Genomic DNA, 14,694 nt, shown 5'->3' with positions numbered 1-14,694 from the left:
AGTTGAGCCGTGCCTCTTTTTTAAACATATCGTGGATTTTCTCGGTACTACTGTAAGTCAATTTTGTTCTTATTCACAGTGAAGAGTAAAGGTTCTGACTGTTAAAACGCGGACTGAACAGACACCTCTGGTTTAAAGGAAGACGGTCCCGCTTTAATTTAGTTAGAAACACCGGAGAGAGAGAGAGAGCTGCATCTGTGAGATTTTAAAAAGAAGAAGCGTGAAGTGGACTGTCAGAAGTCCTCATCCCTTCTCATCACAAGATTCCACAAACCATCTAAACATTTAAACCCGAACCAGGAGGGACTGTTATCAATTTGACTTCATCGGAGTTCCAGAGCAAATATGCCGCAGGTGGAAATGATCCTCTTCCTCATCCTCATCATTGGGATGTGTGTGTACGGCCAGGACCCGGCTTCCAAGGTGGTGTCCGACCGCTACGCCGTCTTCTGGAACCGAACCAACCCCAAGTAAGTATCCCCACCCCGCCTGCCTGCCTGCCCGCTCTCCTGCAGGAACACACCGGCATACAAGGGCTGTCTTCACCCGCTCCAGGCGGCTCAGTTCACCCTTGACATTGCCCGGTGGAAGCTGCACTCTGAGCGGCAGCAGCTTCTGCTCTCTTTGTTGTACAGTGTGCACTCCATTTGAAGCATCACAAGTGCCAAAAGTCTAATTAAACCCAATTATTAACGCTTCTCCTGCTACCACAAGCTTGATAAATGGAGTTTTTGTCAGGTTCACTCATGACTACAACCTCCTCTATTTTGTTGAGCCTCATTGATGAATTGTTGTGATGATTAAAGTTTAATAATCCCTCCATATCGGAATCATCTTTACAATCAACTGTGCGAGTTGAGCAGCATAAATCACACCTGACAGTAGAACAACAGGGAATTTTCATACAGGCTGTCCGCTATTACGCACCATTACGCGCCATTACGCATTAGTGTTTGCTCCATATTCAGGTCGAAAATGAAATACACGCGCTGTGTTACACGCGCTGCGAGAAATAGAGTTTCGGCTGAGCCGTGGTTTGCTGCGTTAAAATAATGCTGAGTCGCCTCCGCTCTAGTCTGCTGCCATCGATATTGTGCCAATTGGCGACTCATCCAATGAGAGATTGGAGATGTGTTTGTCTAAAGTGAGTTGATGTGTTTTTTTGGTGTCATTTAGCTGACACTGTTTTGCTTATTAAGTGATGATAAAGTGTATTTTGTTGTTTTGGGTGATTAAAAACCTGCAATTAAAACTTTAAGTTCCTATCTGGTTCTAATCATCAGACATTTGCCTGTTAAAAATATTTAAATAGGAGCCTAGATTTTTCTATTAGATACTAAAATGACATTTTGCCATCTTCACACCCACCTGTGTGTTGTGTGTGTGTGTGTGTGTGTGTGTGTGTGTGTGTGTGTGTGTGTTGCGGCACCTCCCTTGGTGACTCAGTGTTTCTCTCTTGGCACTTTAGCTCTTGGTGATATAATGAGTGTGTGTCACTTTGTTTCAGTTGGACACAAATTGACTTTTCTCAGGTCTTACCAAGTCACAGTTTCAGCCCGCATAACAAGGCTGCTGTTGCTGTGTGTGTGTGTGTGTGTGTGTGTGTGTGTGTGTGTGTGTGTGTGTGTGTGTGTGTGTGTGTGTGTGTGTGTGTGTGTGTCTTTTTAACGGTGACCCTGAGGCAAAGCATGTGCACAGTTTGCTTGTAGAGGAGATGAACTGACAGGATGTTAATGATACAAATGCAAATGCGGTGGTGGTGACATCAAAGGTAGCAGCAGCAACAACTGTCACACAGATATCTGATAAGAGCTTTCTGCTTCACTCAGGAGCTGCAGGTTTCTTTTTTAGTGCAGGTTTCTGTCTTGGCCTTTTAAACAGTGCCCAGTTCCCAATTCTGCTTACTTGGTTGCCATGTTCCCCCCCCCCCGTTCCAAGTGTCCCCTCCACCCCTTTCTGCCTCCCTCCCGGCCCACGCTGGGGCAGACAATGAGGGGGTACACAGGGGTATTTCAGCAGCGGCCAAGGCACAGCGTGGTGCCGGGTCTTGTGAGAGATCCACACATGCTGAGGTCACACACTTTGTAGTAACCAGGCGAGCTGCGGGTTAAGCAGCACAGAGGGGACCGTTGTCAGGGTCAAAACCGGGGCAGTACCGCTGGCCATGGGGCCCGGTGACGGCCCCGCAACGGCACCCCGCCTGGGCTTTGTCTCGGCAGAATGGAGGCTAAATAAATGAGTAACTCTAAATGACTGTCTCCTTTACTCATTCATGACTTTAATCTAAACCTGACCCTGGCTGTATAATGTAAGGGGGGTTGTGCTTAAAACTGGGGGCCCCCCTGACCCACTGCAGAACCTAACAGTATTCCATACAAGCTCTCGGGCCACGGATCCCTGCTGTTTAATGTAACCATACTCAGTATTGGAGCCCTGGGAACCTGCTGCGGTTCAGTCCCAACTTCCAGATGAGCTTTCTTACCCCCGTCTCCTCTCTCTCTCTCTCTCTGCTGCATATTTGACCAAAGTGGGGGGGAAAATGGCACCGAGAGCAGCAGTCCATACTCAGCCATTCATGAAATCCCCTACAGGAGCTCTGGAATTGAAATGGGAAGTGAGTTGTGAAAAATGGGGGAATGCGATGACATTTTCATACGTTTCTATTGTTTCAAAGTGGCCTGAGAGGAGCCTTTTAGAGTCATTTAGATAAATGTGCATCCGTGTTTGCTACACTTTCATCTGAGGGAAACATCTTCCTGCTCTGATGCACGCTGCTGATCAGGCTGAGACGAGCAGGATTCAGGCGTGATGGAGGAGGGATTTCATTCTCAGGACAAGCCCCGAGGATGGTTCAGCCTTGCCTGGAGTTTGAAAAGCTTCCATAGTGAAAGCGAGTAGCTGTCCTCGTATAAGCTGCTTAATGAAATTAAAGGAAACTCCAGTATCAGGGAGGCTTGTCAGAAAGACCGCTGAGGCACAGTTGATGCGATGACTCGTAGTTGTTTTTGATGCTGAAATACCCCCCCAGAAAAACCCCAAAAAGGCTGCAGATAATTGTGCGATTTTGTTATTTATCAGTCAAGCATAATTTCCTCAGTGAAGAGGCTGCAGTGAAAATCTTGTCACATTGTTCAGTCAGAGGCAGTCCATTAGTCAAGGACACATAACTGCTGTGTAGGTTTGAAAAGGCTGGGAGTGGCCCTTATTTGGATGTAATCATAAAAAAATGTTGGAATTTTATAAAGATGTGTTGAGAGCAGTGTGGCAAAACACTATTTTCACATGTTTCTGTTATAAAGGAATAATGAGGACTAATGCGTGGTCGCCGTAGTACAATCCCTCATATTCACAAGGCATTGTTAGATGAATGCACATGTTAATAAACTGCAAGCACTTGGTTTCACAAGGCATAAGACTTATACTTATTGATTTTTATAAACTGCAACAAATGGCTTAATTCTTAATAAATATTTTGTTCACATATAAAGATCAGTGATAAGCTTTAAAACAACTTTTGGTAAAAACGTAGACTCGTCCAATGGCTGCAGAATATACTGCACCAACATCGTCTCATTATCAACTAATTAACATTTACACCTGCAGACTTGATGGATTATTGTACTGAAAGAAGCCTTTATTAATGATTTACCAAGTTTTATAATTACACACCTGATGGCTTATTAGAAAATGAGAGGCTCATGACCAAAAAACCAAAAAAATGCATTTATATGAATAGCTGCAAGACATTAAATGAACAAGTTCTGACTAAAACTCGATAAATAACTTATAATAAATGCTTGTGCTAACATTAAGTACTTGCTAATGATCTGGAAGCATTTTTAAAGCATTAATAATTTACTCGTTAATCATTATTTAACATTAGTTATGACAGTTGTGCATGTTGAAAAGTTGGATTTTAGTACAGATTAGTTAGTCTGAGTAAGATTAAAGAACACAATCTTTATAAGTAGCTTATTGATCATCTATAAAGTGTAAATAAATGATTTATTAGTTATCAATACAGCCATTTGTTACAATTTATAAAGTTTTTTATGTGTACCTCAACAGATTAGATTTAAAGAAATGAAAAGAAATGTTTTTATTGTGTGATTTCAAAAGCATTGTTTACACACATTAACCATTAGTGAAGTCATTAGTTACAATCTTTAAATCTACATTAAGTATACGTCATTAGAAAGTGGCACCAAGACAGAAAGATCCCAATCACGACAAGGCATCAAAACCGTGAAAAAAACACTTGCAGCATTTCGTCGTGGAAAAGCTCATGTAAGAAAAATGAGACACAGATGTTCTTTGCCAGCTTCGCCGTCTGTTTCAGTAACCAAATGATGGAATAAAGTGTGTGAGTGGGGTATTTACTGCGTCTCTGACAAGGAGCTATTAGCGAATTCCCTGCTCACCAGCTATTTAGCTGCTTCATTAAAACACACTCAGGTCCATGTGGTCCGCATGCAGGCGTTGCCGTGGCCCAAGGTGTTTATTTGTTGCTGATAGGTGGGATCAACGGAGAATCAGGGCCGAGTTCTGTCCCTAATCTCCCGAGCTGTTTGTGTCTCCGACGCCATGGAAACTGATACCCCTCGTCATCAAAGACCCTCATTGGGTGGGAGTAACGACCTGACAGCTGGGGAGAGAGGGATTCCAGCATTCTGCGAGAGCACTGTCACCCCAGGGGTTTCCCTTAATCCTTGATAATGCTCATCTAAAGCTTTCCACAGCAGATGCAACATATTTCTCCATGACACCATCAAAGAATCTTTTCAGTGGCCTTGTGTTCATGTTTGATATAAGTGTGATTATTGACTTACGAGACCTCTCTGATGATCCGTGTTGTCTTCTCCTTCACACTTTCTGCGCATACTTGGCGCTTTTTCTGTGGAGTGAATACCTCCGATTATAGGAAAGTTCTCTGCTTGACACTTGCGCACATGTCTTCTCATAGCGGAATGACCCCCGCTATTTGCTTTTCTTACACTGCCCTCTTTTTAATCTCCACTTAAAGAAACAATGCTCCATTTTTCACTTGGTGGCGAGCCGATGTTGTGATAGTTTCCCAATGGTATTGTGAGTTGCCCCGTTTGCATTGTTCCAAGTGTTTACCCTCGCCTTCCCCTCTCAGCATTTTCCCGGCTCCCTGCTGCTCGGTTCCGCTCGGATTAAAAACGGACACAAAAAGGCAACCACGTCCAAATATTGACTGGGTCTCAGGACCGCAGCTCTCTCCCAGCGCTGGCCAGACCGCCTTGAAAGGCCGCTATTGTTCCGCTCGTACTCAGCGGCCCATAGCCGGCTTTTTAGCTATGCAGAGAGACAGACAGAGAGAAGGAATAGAGGGAGTGGTGGAGAGTGTGCATATGTTATCCAAGGTGGGGCAGAGGGAATTTTAACGGGGAGGGGGGGGACAGCGTAGTTACTGGGGGTGAGAGGAACTTCCTAGGAAGAGGCCAGAGGGTACGACGGGGGAAGAGTGTCCAGGCCGTGGAGTTCCAGGGTGGGGTCAGAACTAGTGTTTCCACCCCTAAGGAAGTGTCAATCTCAAAAGGCATCAAAGGGAGCTTGACTGAATAGGATTTCCTGCCCAAGGGGGTTCGGAAAGTATCAATAAACTGTTGATGAGTGGTTTCTTATCTGTGGTTTACCTTCTATTTTATTACAAAGTGCAGGAGCATTAAGCTTCCTCAGAGCACTCGAGGCTTTCAGCGCCTGAAATGAAAGAGCATCACATCTCAGATAGGAAATCTGCCATATTCAATTTCTGGTATCAATTTCCTCCCACTTGCTGTAGTTTAATCAGTCGTACCTTACAGAATGTACTTTAAAAGACTGAACCTTCAAGCCAATTAACCTGTGAGTTTCACATACCTAGGCTTCTGCAGAGAGGCGAGGAGGGAGGAGGGAGGAAGAGGAGGAGGAGTGGGTCAGTCGTCCTGCGGAGACGCCCGCCATTCCTCATGCTCTCTACGACCCTGCCTGCAGAGCTGAGCGGCCCCAGCACTCCCTGTACGCTCTGACTAATAAGGCGAGGCCCTCAGGCTGCCGGGGCTTGATTGACAGGAGGTAGTGACAAGAGGTTACTAATAAGTGTGGCAGGATTATTGTTTTACAGCAATATTTCTCTCAAGTTTTGGCACGGCACATTTAACGTGGACACAAAGAGTTGGAGCATTTTCTTTTTTCTTTTTTTTTGTTCTCCATCACTACAAAACATTTAACTACTACTTAGCTCCAGACACCTGATCCCAGAAGAAGTCAACTTGCTTCAGGAATTTTGTAGAATTGAGTGTCAGTATCTTAAAGGAAGGAACATGGAGGTACTAGTGTCCATAAAAATGACTCCTGAAGAAGAAATTTGGCTTAAAATTAGAGCCTGGCCGATACTGGATTTTTGGGGTTGATGACAATACTGATATTTGGGAGAAAAACAATTCCGTTATCGATATATTGGCCAATAATCGTATATACATAAAACATAAACAATCTTTTTTCCCCCAAATGTGGTTACCAAACACTGACAAAGATATGTAATGGAGGCTATGATATTTTACAGTTTCAGAATAAACTCAATTTTACAAAATGACATCAGTGCTCTGAAACAGTGAACTTAATTTGGAATTTAATATGTATTTATTAAACTTGAATTAGGAAAAAGGATCAAATATACATGCCATAAAATGTGGCATATATATCTTAAAAAATGATATCAGCACGTATCAGACAACATAAACACCAGTATATCTGTGATAGGTCAATATCGGCCGATAATATCAGTGGATATAATATTATATATTTTCAACACGTTTCTGATTCAAATCCAATTGTTTGAAGAATGTTCTAGAACTAAGTTTTACAATCTTGAAAGAAGAGGCAGACAGTAGCATCAGTCTAACTAACCCTAACCCTTTTTTGATCTAGTAAAGTATACTCAACTGAAAAAACACCTGCAGTGTGATTATTTTAACATTTTTTTAACGCTGAGTCATTAATTTGAGGGAAGATACAAGAAAAAAAGGGAATTTGACACATGAATCTAACAAAAACAAGTAGTAGAAACAGTTTTTTTCTTTACTGGCATATTTTCTTTCACTTGTTTAAGAAGACCAAACTTTTATGACTCATCAGTTGACCAAAAATGACCTGATAAGATTCCATCTTTGTCCACATCAGATAGTGTGTGAGTTTGGCTTCTTCTGTTTGATGTGCGCGACAGTCAATGGATTAGCAGGGGACTCTTCAACCCTAATCTCGCAGTCTCACTCCGCTGCACAGAGGTTCACTTTTCTGCCGTTTTAATCTTAGTGGGGCTTTTTTGTGTGTGTGTGTGTGTGTGTGTGTGTGTGTGTGTGTGTATGCTGTTTAAATGTGAGTGGTGAAATGGCATCCCCTGTGTCTTTGTAGGCACCGGTGAGGGTATTAGCAAAGAGGCTCTAAGGGGCTTAAGAGGTCAGCCCTCCCTTTGTGCGGAGACACAAAACACTTCCTGTGGGACCCTTCACCCCTCTCTGTTCTTCCCTCAGAAAGCCAAGCCCTGCCTGACCATTCACATTAATCAGCCTTAGCTCCTAATGACTGCAGTAAAGCTTCTAAAAACTGCTTCCAAAAAGGTCCTAAAGAGCCACTAAGCTGCTAACAGACTGAGCAGGGCTGCTGCTGTTTGCAGGGCATCACACAGTATCAAAGATGGCAGGGTGGGTTCTTGGTCATCCTGGCTTCCTTTCATGGTCTCATTAACACTAAAAACTAATTAATCATGAGTTTAGATTGTTTGTCAAGCCCTGAAATAACAGTGAAGGTTTGTCAGCTGCAAGGAAATTCATTTTTTTGTGCATTTCTATTAAAAAAGTACTTTTCTATGCAAAACTACACTGTAAAAATCTCTATCTTAATGAGGACAATTTTGTTGAATCTTTAATTGGTTTTCTTGATTATTTTAACCTGTTTCCAATACAAATCAACTTGCCTCAAGTGTTTTATAGAACCAGCTGCCATTTTTAGTGATTCTAGTGCAACAGCTGGTCTAATTTATTGAGTTTTGCTTGAAGATTCACTTCTGGGAAAACCGGTTTGTTTTGGAAACAGATGGAAATAACATTTAAGGAGTCAATAGTAGAATAAATGACTTGATAAGAAGATTTATTTGTAGTGTAACTATAGCTGGAAATGTAAAAGGATGAGTGGGTTTAACGGGACAAGATAGAAAGCTGGAAGAAAAACACAATCATAAGCGGCAGCAGTGTTTTTGTCTCATATGTTTGAATTATTTAGAAGTAAATAACCAAGCTTTGTTTTTGTTCTTCTCTCAGCTCAAAGCCTTTGCAGTTTTGACTTGTGAGCTGTGATGTCAGTAGTTTAATACCTGACGCGGATATCCTTCGCTGTCTCTTCTGGTTTAAGACAAACGGGAGTAATGAAACAAGAAAATTGGCACATCACTGAGATTCAAATCATATACACCATTACAGCTCAAATGTAAATTGGCTTGAACTGTATGTGCTTGACAAAAAGCAAATGTGATCATTTTGACAGCTGGGCCAAAACCTCCCAGTAAATGTTTCTGGAAATATATTTGGGTCAGTGCGGCTTTGGAGGGAGGCCTGAATACAGAAAAAAAAAGAAAAGAAAGTATGTGTAGCTCCTCGTCTGGGGTGATATGTCTTGATTTTAAATGGCTGCTGACTTTCAGGCTTTTTGTGTATTTTGGAAGAAATTAGACAATGCTGATATGTGAGTGTGTTACTTTTCCAGTCAAGGCTTTGTGAATCATGTGTGATTCACAAAAGTGTTGAGGCTTTCTTTTCAGCGACGTCCGATAGGTTGTTTTTTTTTTTTCCTTGAGCCACAATGACAAACCAAAACATCTCTGATGATGAAGCAGCTTTTTTGTGGGGAGACGTCGCTGTCGTTTAATTGCTTTTGTTTCTCGAGTTCAAATATGTGGAGTAATCATCTTGGTATGAGGCTTTATCTGATGGTGGTTTTGGAGCGCTGCTTTTTTGCAGACCAAAACACAGGAGAAGTTATTCGCTTATTTTACCGTTTTTAAGACTCCCGCTGTGAGAAATATTAAAAGGAGTAAATGTGATTTATCTGCGTGTGAAAAACAGTTGTTGTTTCATGAACTTGGTCTGACTTTGCGGGACTTTTTCGTGTGGCTATCAGGTCCATTGAGACTCAAAGTGTTTCCTCCTGTTGGATTTCAGCACACTTGCAGCTTTGGGACCCATGAAATATTTAAAAAGCTGTTTGTGATCTCACGATAGAGTCTGGACAAACCTTCACACGCAACCAGGAGAAATCCAGGTCAGGACCGCCATGACTTTAATAGAGGGGTCGACATTATGTTGGCTTTTCTTTTTTTTTCTTTCACAAATCTTTTCCTGGCCTGTGTTTCTTTTTGGTGATGAATGACTGCGATTAAATTGTTTTTGGTATTTTATCATAGCGCAACACGAGCGCAGGGTCATTAATTGAAATCTCAGACTGCCAGAATCTGTACACTTTCCATAGACGTGGCTGACTTCTCTCCTCCTCTTTCGCCCTTTTCTCTGTGGTGTGTGGCGGAGCGGGGAGCACAGGCAGCCATTTTCCAAAATTCGACTCCATTTTGTTTCAAGGAAATAAAAGTAGGTTACGAATCCTGGGAAATCACTTGAGCGGTTTCTGATCTGATGTTCAACCACCGCAAAAAAACAAACAAAAAAACACACCTTCATTTCAATTCATTTGTGTTTAATTTCAGAAAAGTGAAAAGGTGAAAGTAAAATTCTGTTATCGATATGGATCAGTTTATATCGAGTGTTTTCTTCTATCATGTGTTTCTTGAGTTTGGTGTAGTGACCTGCTCCACTATATACACATGTATATTCTTTTCTAATGAAAACGAGTTGAAATATTGTTTTAATCGCCTGTAGATTTTTCACATCTGTGAAGAAAATAATTTTTTTTACGACTCAGTATAGCAGACAGTTATTTCCTTTTTAATCGCCGAATATTATGATGATTACCCAACATTTATGGCTGATTAAATCTGTCTAATTATTATTATAGGGAACTTCTTTTAGATTTCATTAACTAACATTTCCCTGGCTGGTAGATCAAAGATCGCAACAAGAGACAAGCGAGAACTGCTAAAAATATTCTTCTACAATAAAAAATTCTTCAGAAATGTGTTCTTGTCAAACAAGAACATCTGCCAGTGATGAAAATAAAATGGTTTACTGAAACTATCATGAAAATCAGGCCAATACACACCACACTATTACTAATATCTAGCACTGTTTGTCCTTTAAATCATCAAACAGACTTGATATAAACAATGAAAGTTCAGAAATCCAAGAAGGCAAAAAAAAGGATTTTTGAAACAAAACTCTCTTGTAAATCAGCTCAATTCAGAAGTTATTTATGTAACTTGGCTGCTGTTTTCATCTAGTCTAGTTTCAAGATTGCTCTGATTCCTGAAACCAGTAGAGCCGTGTAGTTTTCTCTTAACAGATGTTTGAGATACGAGGGTGACGACTAGGCAGTTTCTTTTGTAGACTTGTTTCTTTATGAGCTCCAGCTGAAAAATCAAAAGCAGATGTCTGGAATCAAGTTTAATAATCTAATGCAAATGTTTCTTGACAAGATTATTTATTTTAGAGAAGAAAAAAACAAGGTTGAATCATCCTGAAATCAGATCTTCTGACTTTGTTGAAGGTTTGTCTATCAGCCTGATTGACCTACTAACACTGATGATTGTAGCTGTTGATTGTTGTTTGTTATATTGGTGTGTGCCATCACTGGTGCCCTATACAAGCTGGTACCTTGGCGCTCATATCACTGGTCGCAGCAGCAGCACGGTGGGAACACGCAGGCAGACGCTGCGAGCGCTCGCGCTGATGATCCCCTTTTATGTCTTGGCTCCATCAGGGCCCGGAGTTATTCTAGTGCATAATTGATGGAGGAGTTAGAATAGCAGAAGTAATGCGATGAGAGGGTGCAGCCAAGCGGAGCGAGGGATCGCGTGCGTGGGGCTGCAAACATTGCAGGGGACGAGAGGAGGGCATCTGGCGTAACAGGTCCCAGCGCTGAGTCGACACAGAATATGTCACCGCCCCAGCCAATCGCGGCGCCTCTCTTCCCCACCAATCAGACGCCTCCTCTCGAGCGGAGTACTACGTTCTCATGAATCGGACAACAGACTCTTCGGTTTTTAGTGCTTCTCTGAGCTCTTGTCGGCTTCTATTCCTTCTTATTTGTGGCATTAAAGCTTCAGGTTGACTCAGAAGTATAATTGAGATAATTAACATTTTATTGGAGATTCCACTTTAATGAGAAAAGAATGTTGTAAATGACCTCGGGGGTATTTGTGGCTTCAGAAAGCTTTCTTTGTCCCTTCAGTGGAATCTGAGGATGCCTTTGCGGTATCAGCAGTGACAGGGTGAATATCACACCTAGACCAACTCCTACAAAGAGAAACTAATGGTCCAACAAGCTTGTATTGTCTGTGTAACAAAAGGGGACAAGGTAACAGATAACCTGTCCCCGTCCTGCTTCAAAGAGAGAGACACGAACTCTGAGGCAAGAAATAAAAAGCAGGAGAAGAGACGGGTTTCACACTCTGCCCCAAAGTTTCTACAACCCAGTTTTAATTTTTTAGTTATTTTTCATTTTCAAGAGTAGAATATGTCTAAAAATTATAAAATGACACAAGAAAGATACTGGAAAAAAATGCAAAAAGTCATATGTATGTGAATTATATTTCCTGAGAATGAAGATAAGTTATTATAACCATTTTAAAAGACTCAAAACAGCTCATTAGTTAGTATTTAATGTGGATATTTATGAATAAATTACAATAACACCTTATTTACTCTGGTATTGAACTGATACATTTTTGATTGTAATAATTTGTTACAAGTTAAGACGCAAAATACTGCAGTTAATAAAAAAAAACCTTTATTGGTCATTTAATATTATGTTGAACCTTTAAAATCCTGGAATTTTTTTTAAGGGTAATTTTCCAGAAATTAAGCATCACTATTTTGGAAAAGGAGAGATTGAAGTCAAGAAAGGTGAAAAGAAATGCTTGAAACATGTTCATTTGTAATGAAAGTTAATAATAATTTCACCTCATTAACAAAAATGTTCCACTTGATTTAAGGAAATATATTTTGGAATATTGACTTTTTGCAGTGTAATCACCACAGTTCTCCACTGAAGTAAATAATAAACTAAAAAAATGCTTTAAGAAACTTATAGAACTAGTTTACTTTATTTTATCTGCTATTATTCAGACCATGTGAGTTTTTATTACAGTATTTGTTGTGTATTAGTTTTATTTATTTTTTATTTTTTTAAATTAGTTTTGTTTTCTGTGTATTAAAGTGCAGAATGTGTATTGGAAGCAGCTAATGGGAATTTATTCTAATTTCACGGGCATAGAAAGTGTTCTTGTAATTATCCAGCAGCCGGCGTATTGAAAACACTAAGTTGTGCAGAGTTTAGTGTGCGGCTCTGCAGACAGTAGCTGGTGACTGAAGTCGGCTCTGAAACACAGACCTGTCCAGCAGAGCACTTAGAGGCCACTGGACCGGGACTGTGCCTATTAAGATCATAAAATCCCGCTCATAAAGATGTTTTATTTGTTTCCTGAGTGTGCCGGCTGCTTAGGTTTCCATCAGAAGTCTTTATGGCTCAGCGCTCATATTTCTGTCTCTGGATGGAGGTGACTATTAAGTTTTAGTGGACTTTTGTAAGTAGCAAAAGCCTGGTCACCAAAAGTTCACTAATTAGTTTTTTTCTTTTCGTTAATGGACTTTTTTTATCTCTCCCTTTTTAAACTGAGGCACTTTGATGAATATATATATATATATATACACATATATATTACACAGAGTTATCTTATTGCAGAGGGAACAAATTGTAATGCCAATAGAAATTGCTTCAATTTATAGCGAAATATTTGTCTCAGTGTAAACATTAAAAACATCTGAATTTGATCAATATAATCAAACATCTGCATCTAAATATATATTTTATTCACAATTTTTTAAAATACTATTTTTATCCATAGTGACTTAGACACGTTGCTAATTTCAGTGTAGAATGCTTATCATTTATAATAATAGGATTATTTTTATTTAACCTTTTATTTATAGTAGAATGCTTTTAAAAATAGTTTTCAATGTTAGCATGAAAGTTAGAATTTAAGTTTTCTATAATATAAAAATACACCACACCGAAATTCATTATTTACATAAAATAAAAATAATAATAATACAGTGTAGTAATATCCACATATTATTTGTATTTGTGTATCCATAGTATGTGCTAATATACATTTGAATTAATATTGTTTTTTACAATTTCTTTATCGTATAATATGACTGTAAATTTACACTTAGCCGACTGAAAATGAATGAAATCATTGTATATTGTGTTAAAATGTGTAAAATATAATAATCAAACTGCATTTTCATAGTAATAAAATTATCTCAAAACTGAAAAATCAAAACCCAGTCATTTTATTGATTTTACATCCGTTCAAATTTTATTTATTTATTTAAAAATGTCCAATTACGTATTTTTGCCTCGATGTAGCCTTAGTTTGAAATTGAATCTCATATTGAGTCTTATGACCGGTGTTTCACCTAAATTAGTTGGAAAAACAACCTTTTCAAAGGCGAGCTGGCATTTGCAGGGTTGAACCTCGCTTTGATGCAGCCATGTGTCGTTGGCGCGGGGTCCACTTCTGTCACTTTCACTTATTTGAGTCTGTCTGAGTACAGGCTGGAATAAAAGGGAAGAATTGATCGAAGAAGAGGAAGGAAAAAAAATAAAAGAAAGGCCTGATGTGTGGATGTTGAAGTCCTGTGACTGCTCCTCTGGGTCACATGGTTCTTCCAGAAGTAGTGCTGGTGAGGTCTAGACACGCGATACACAGGGGGGTTAGAGAAACACGCCGGCTAAGACGTCACACACATTTACCATCCACCAAGCCACTCCTGTATGGAGGCAGGCCCGTTCTAAATTTTGCCCAGCAACCCAGCAGTGTAGTGGGAGATGTGGTGCTATGGTGCAGCACCACGCTTTCACACACTTCTGACCATTTCCCCTCAGAAAACCACGATTTTATGTGATTATTTCAAAGTGCGGCGAAGAGATTTAAAACTCTGCGTGAGGATAAAGTTTGTTTTGAAATAATTAAAACGGCTTTAATTAATATCCTTGTGTTCAATGAAACAGTTTGAAGAGCAACTTTTGAAGCTGGATTGCCAGCTGAGAGGTCTTTTCCACGTCTGGTGATATCACGTTTGCCATTTGGAGCCCAAAATATTCCAAAATTAGGTTACAAGTCTTCCACACTACAGTGAAAATGGATAAATATGCAAATTTCTTCCAAGCCCAAAAAGAAAAAAAAGAAAAGAAAAAAAAAGAAGCAGGGGTGTGTCTTCTCAGAAAGTCACCAATCAGGATTAACCTATAACCTCGCGGCAGCCAATGAGGCGTGGAGCGGCTGTGCTTTCATTGGCCCGTTGAGCACAGATAACCAAAACTATGCCAGATACACCAGGGCAGAAATAACCCAGAATTCCTGTTGCCTGAAGGGAGTAAAGCTCTTAATGCAGCATGTTGAATTCAGGCTGCAGCTTTCTGGGGGATGTAAAGTGAAATGCCAACAACTATCAGAATAAA

The 14,694-nt window shown here is 40.2% G+C and overlaps 1 protein-coding gene across 1 annotated transcript in view; it reads left to right on the top strand.

Moving 5' to 3' along the window:
* The first annotated feature begins 345 nt into the window (after positions 1–345).
* LOC133995562 (ephrin-A5b-like) overlaps positions 346–14,694 on the top strand; it is a 78,417-nt gene continuing 64,068 nt past the window's right edge. The window contains exon 1 of the mRNA XM_062435019.1: positions 346–470. Within this exon, the coding sequence (XP_062291003.1) occupies positions 346–470 (125 nt within the window). The remainder of the gene's footprint in view (positions 471–14,694) is intronic.

Source organism: Scomber scombrus, chromosome 15, assembly GCF_963691925.1.
Source record: "Scomber scombrus chromosome 15, fScoSco1.1, whole genome shotgun sequence".
Lineage (NCBI taxonomy): Eukaryota > Metazoa > Chordata > Actinopteri > Scombriformes > Scombridae > Scomber > Scomber scombrus.
The sequence above is the reverse complement of the archived record's forward strand: the minus strand, read 5'-3'. Positions and strand labels throughout refer to the sequence as shown.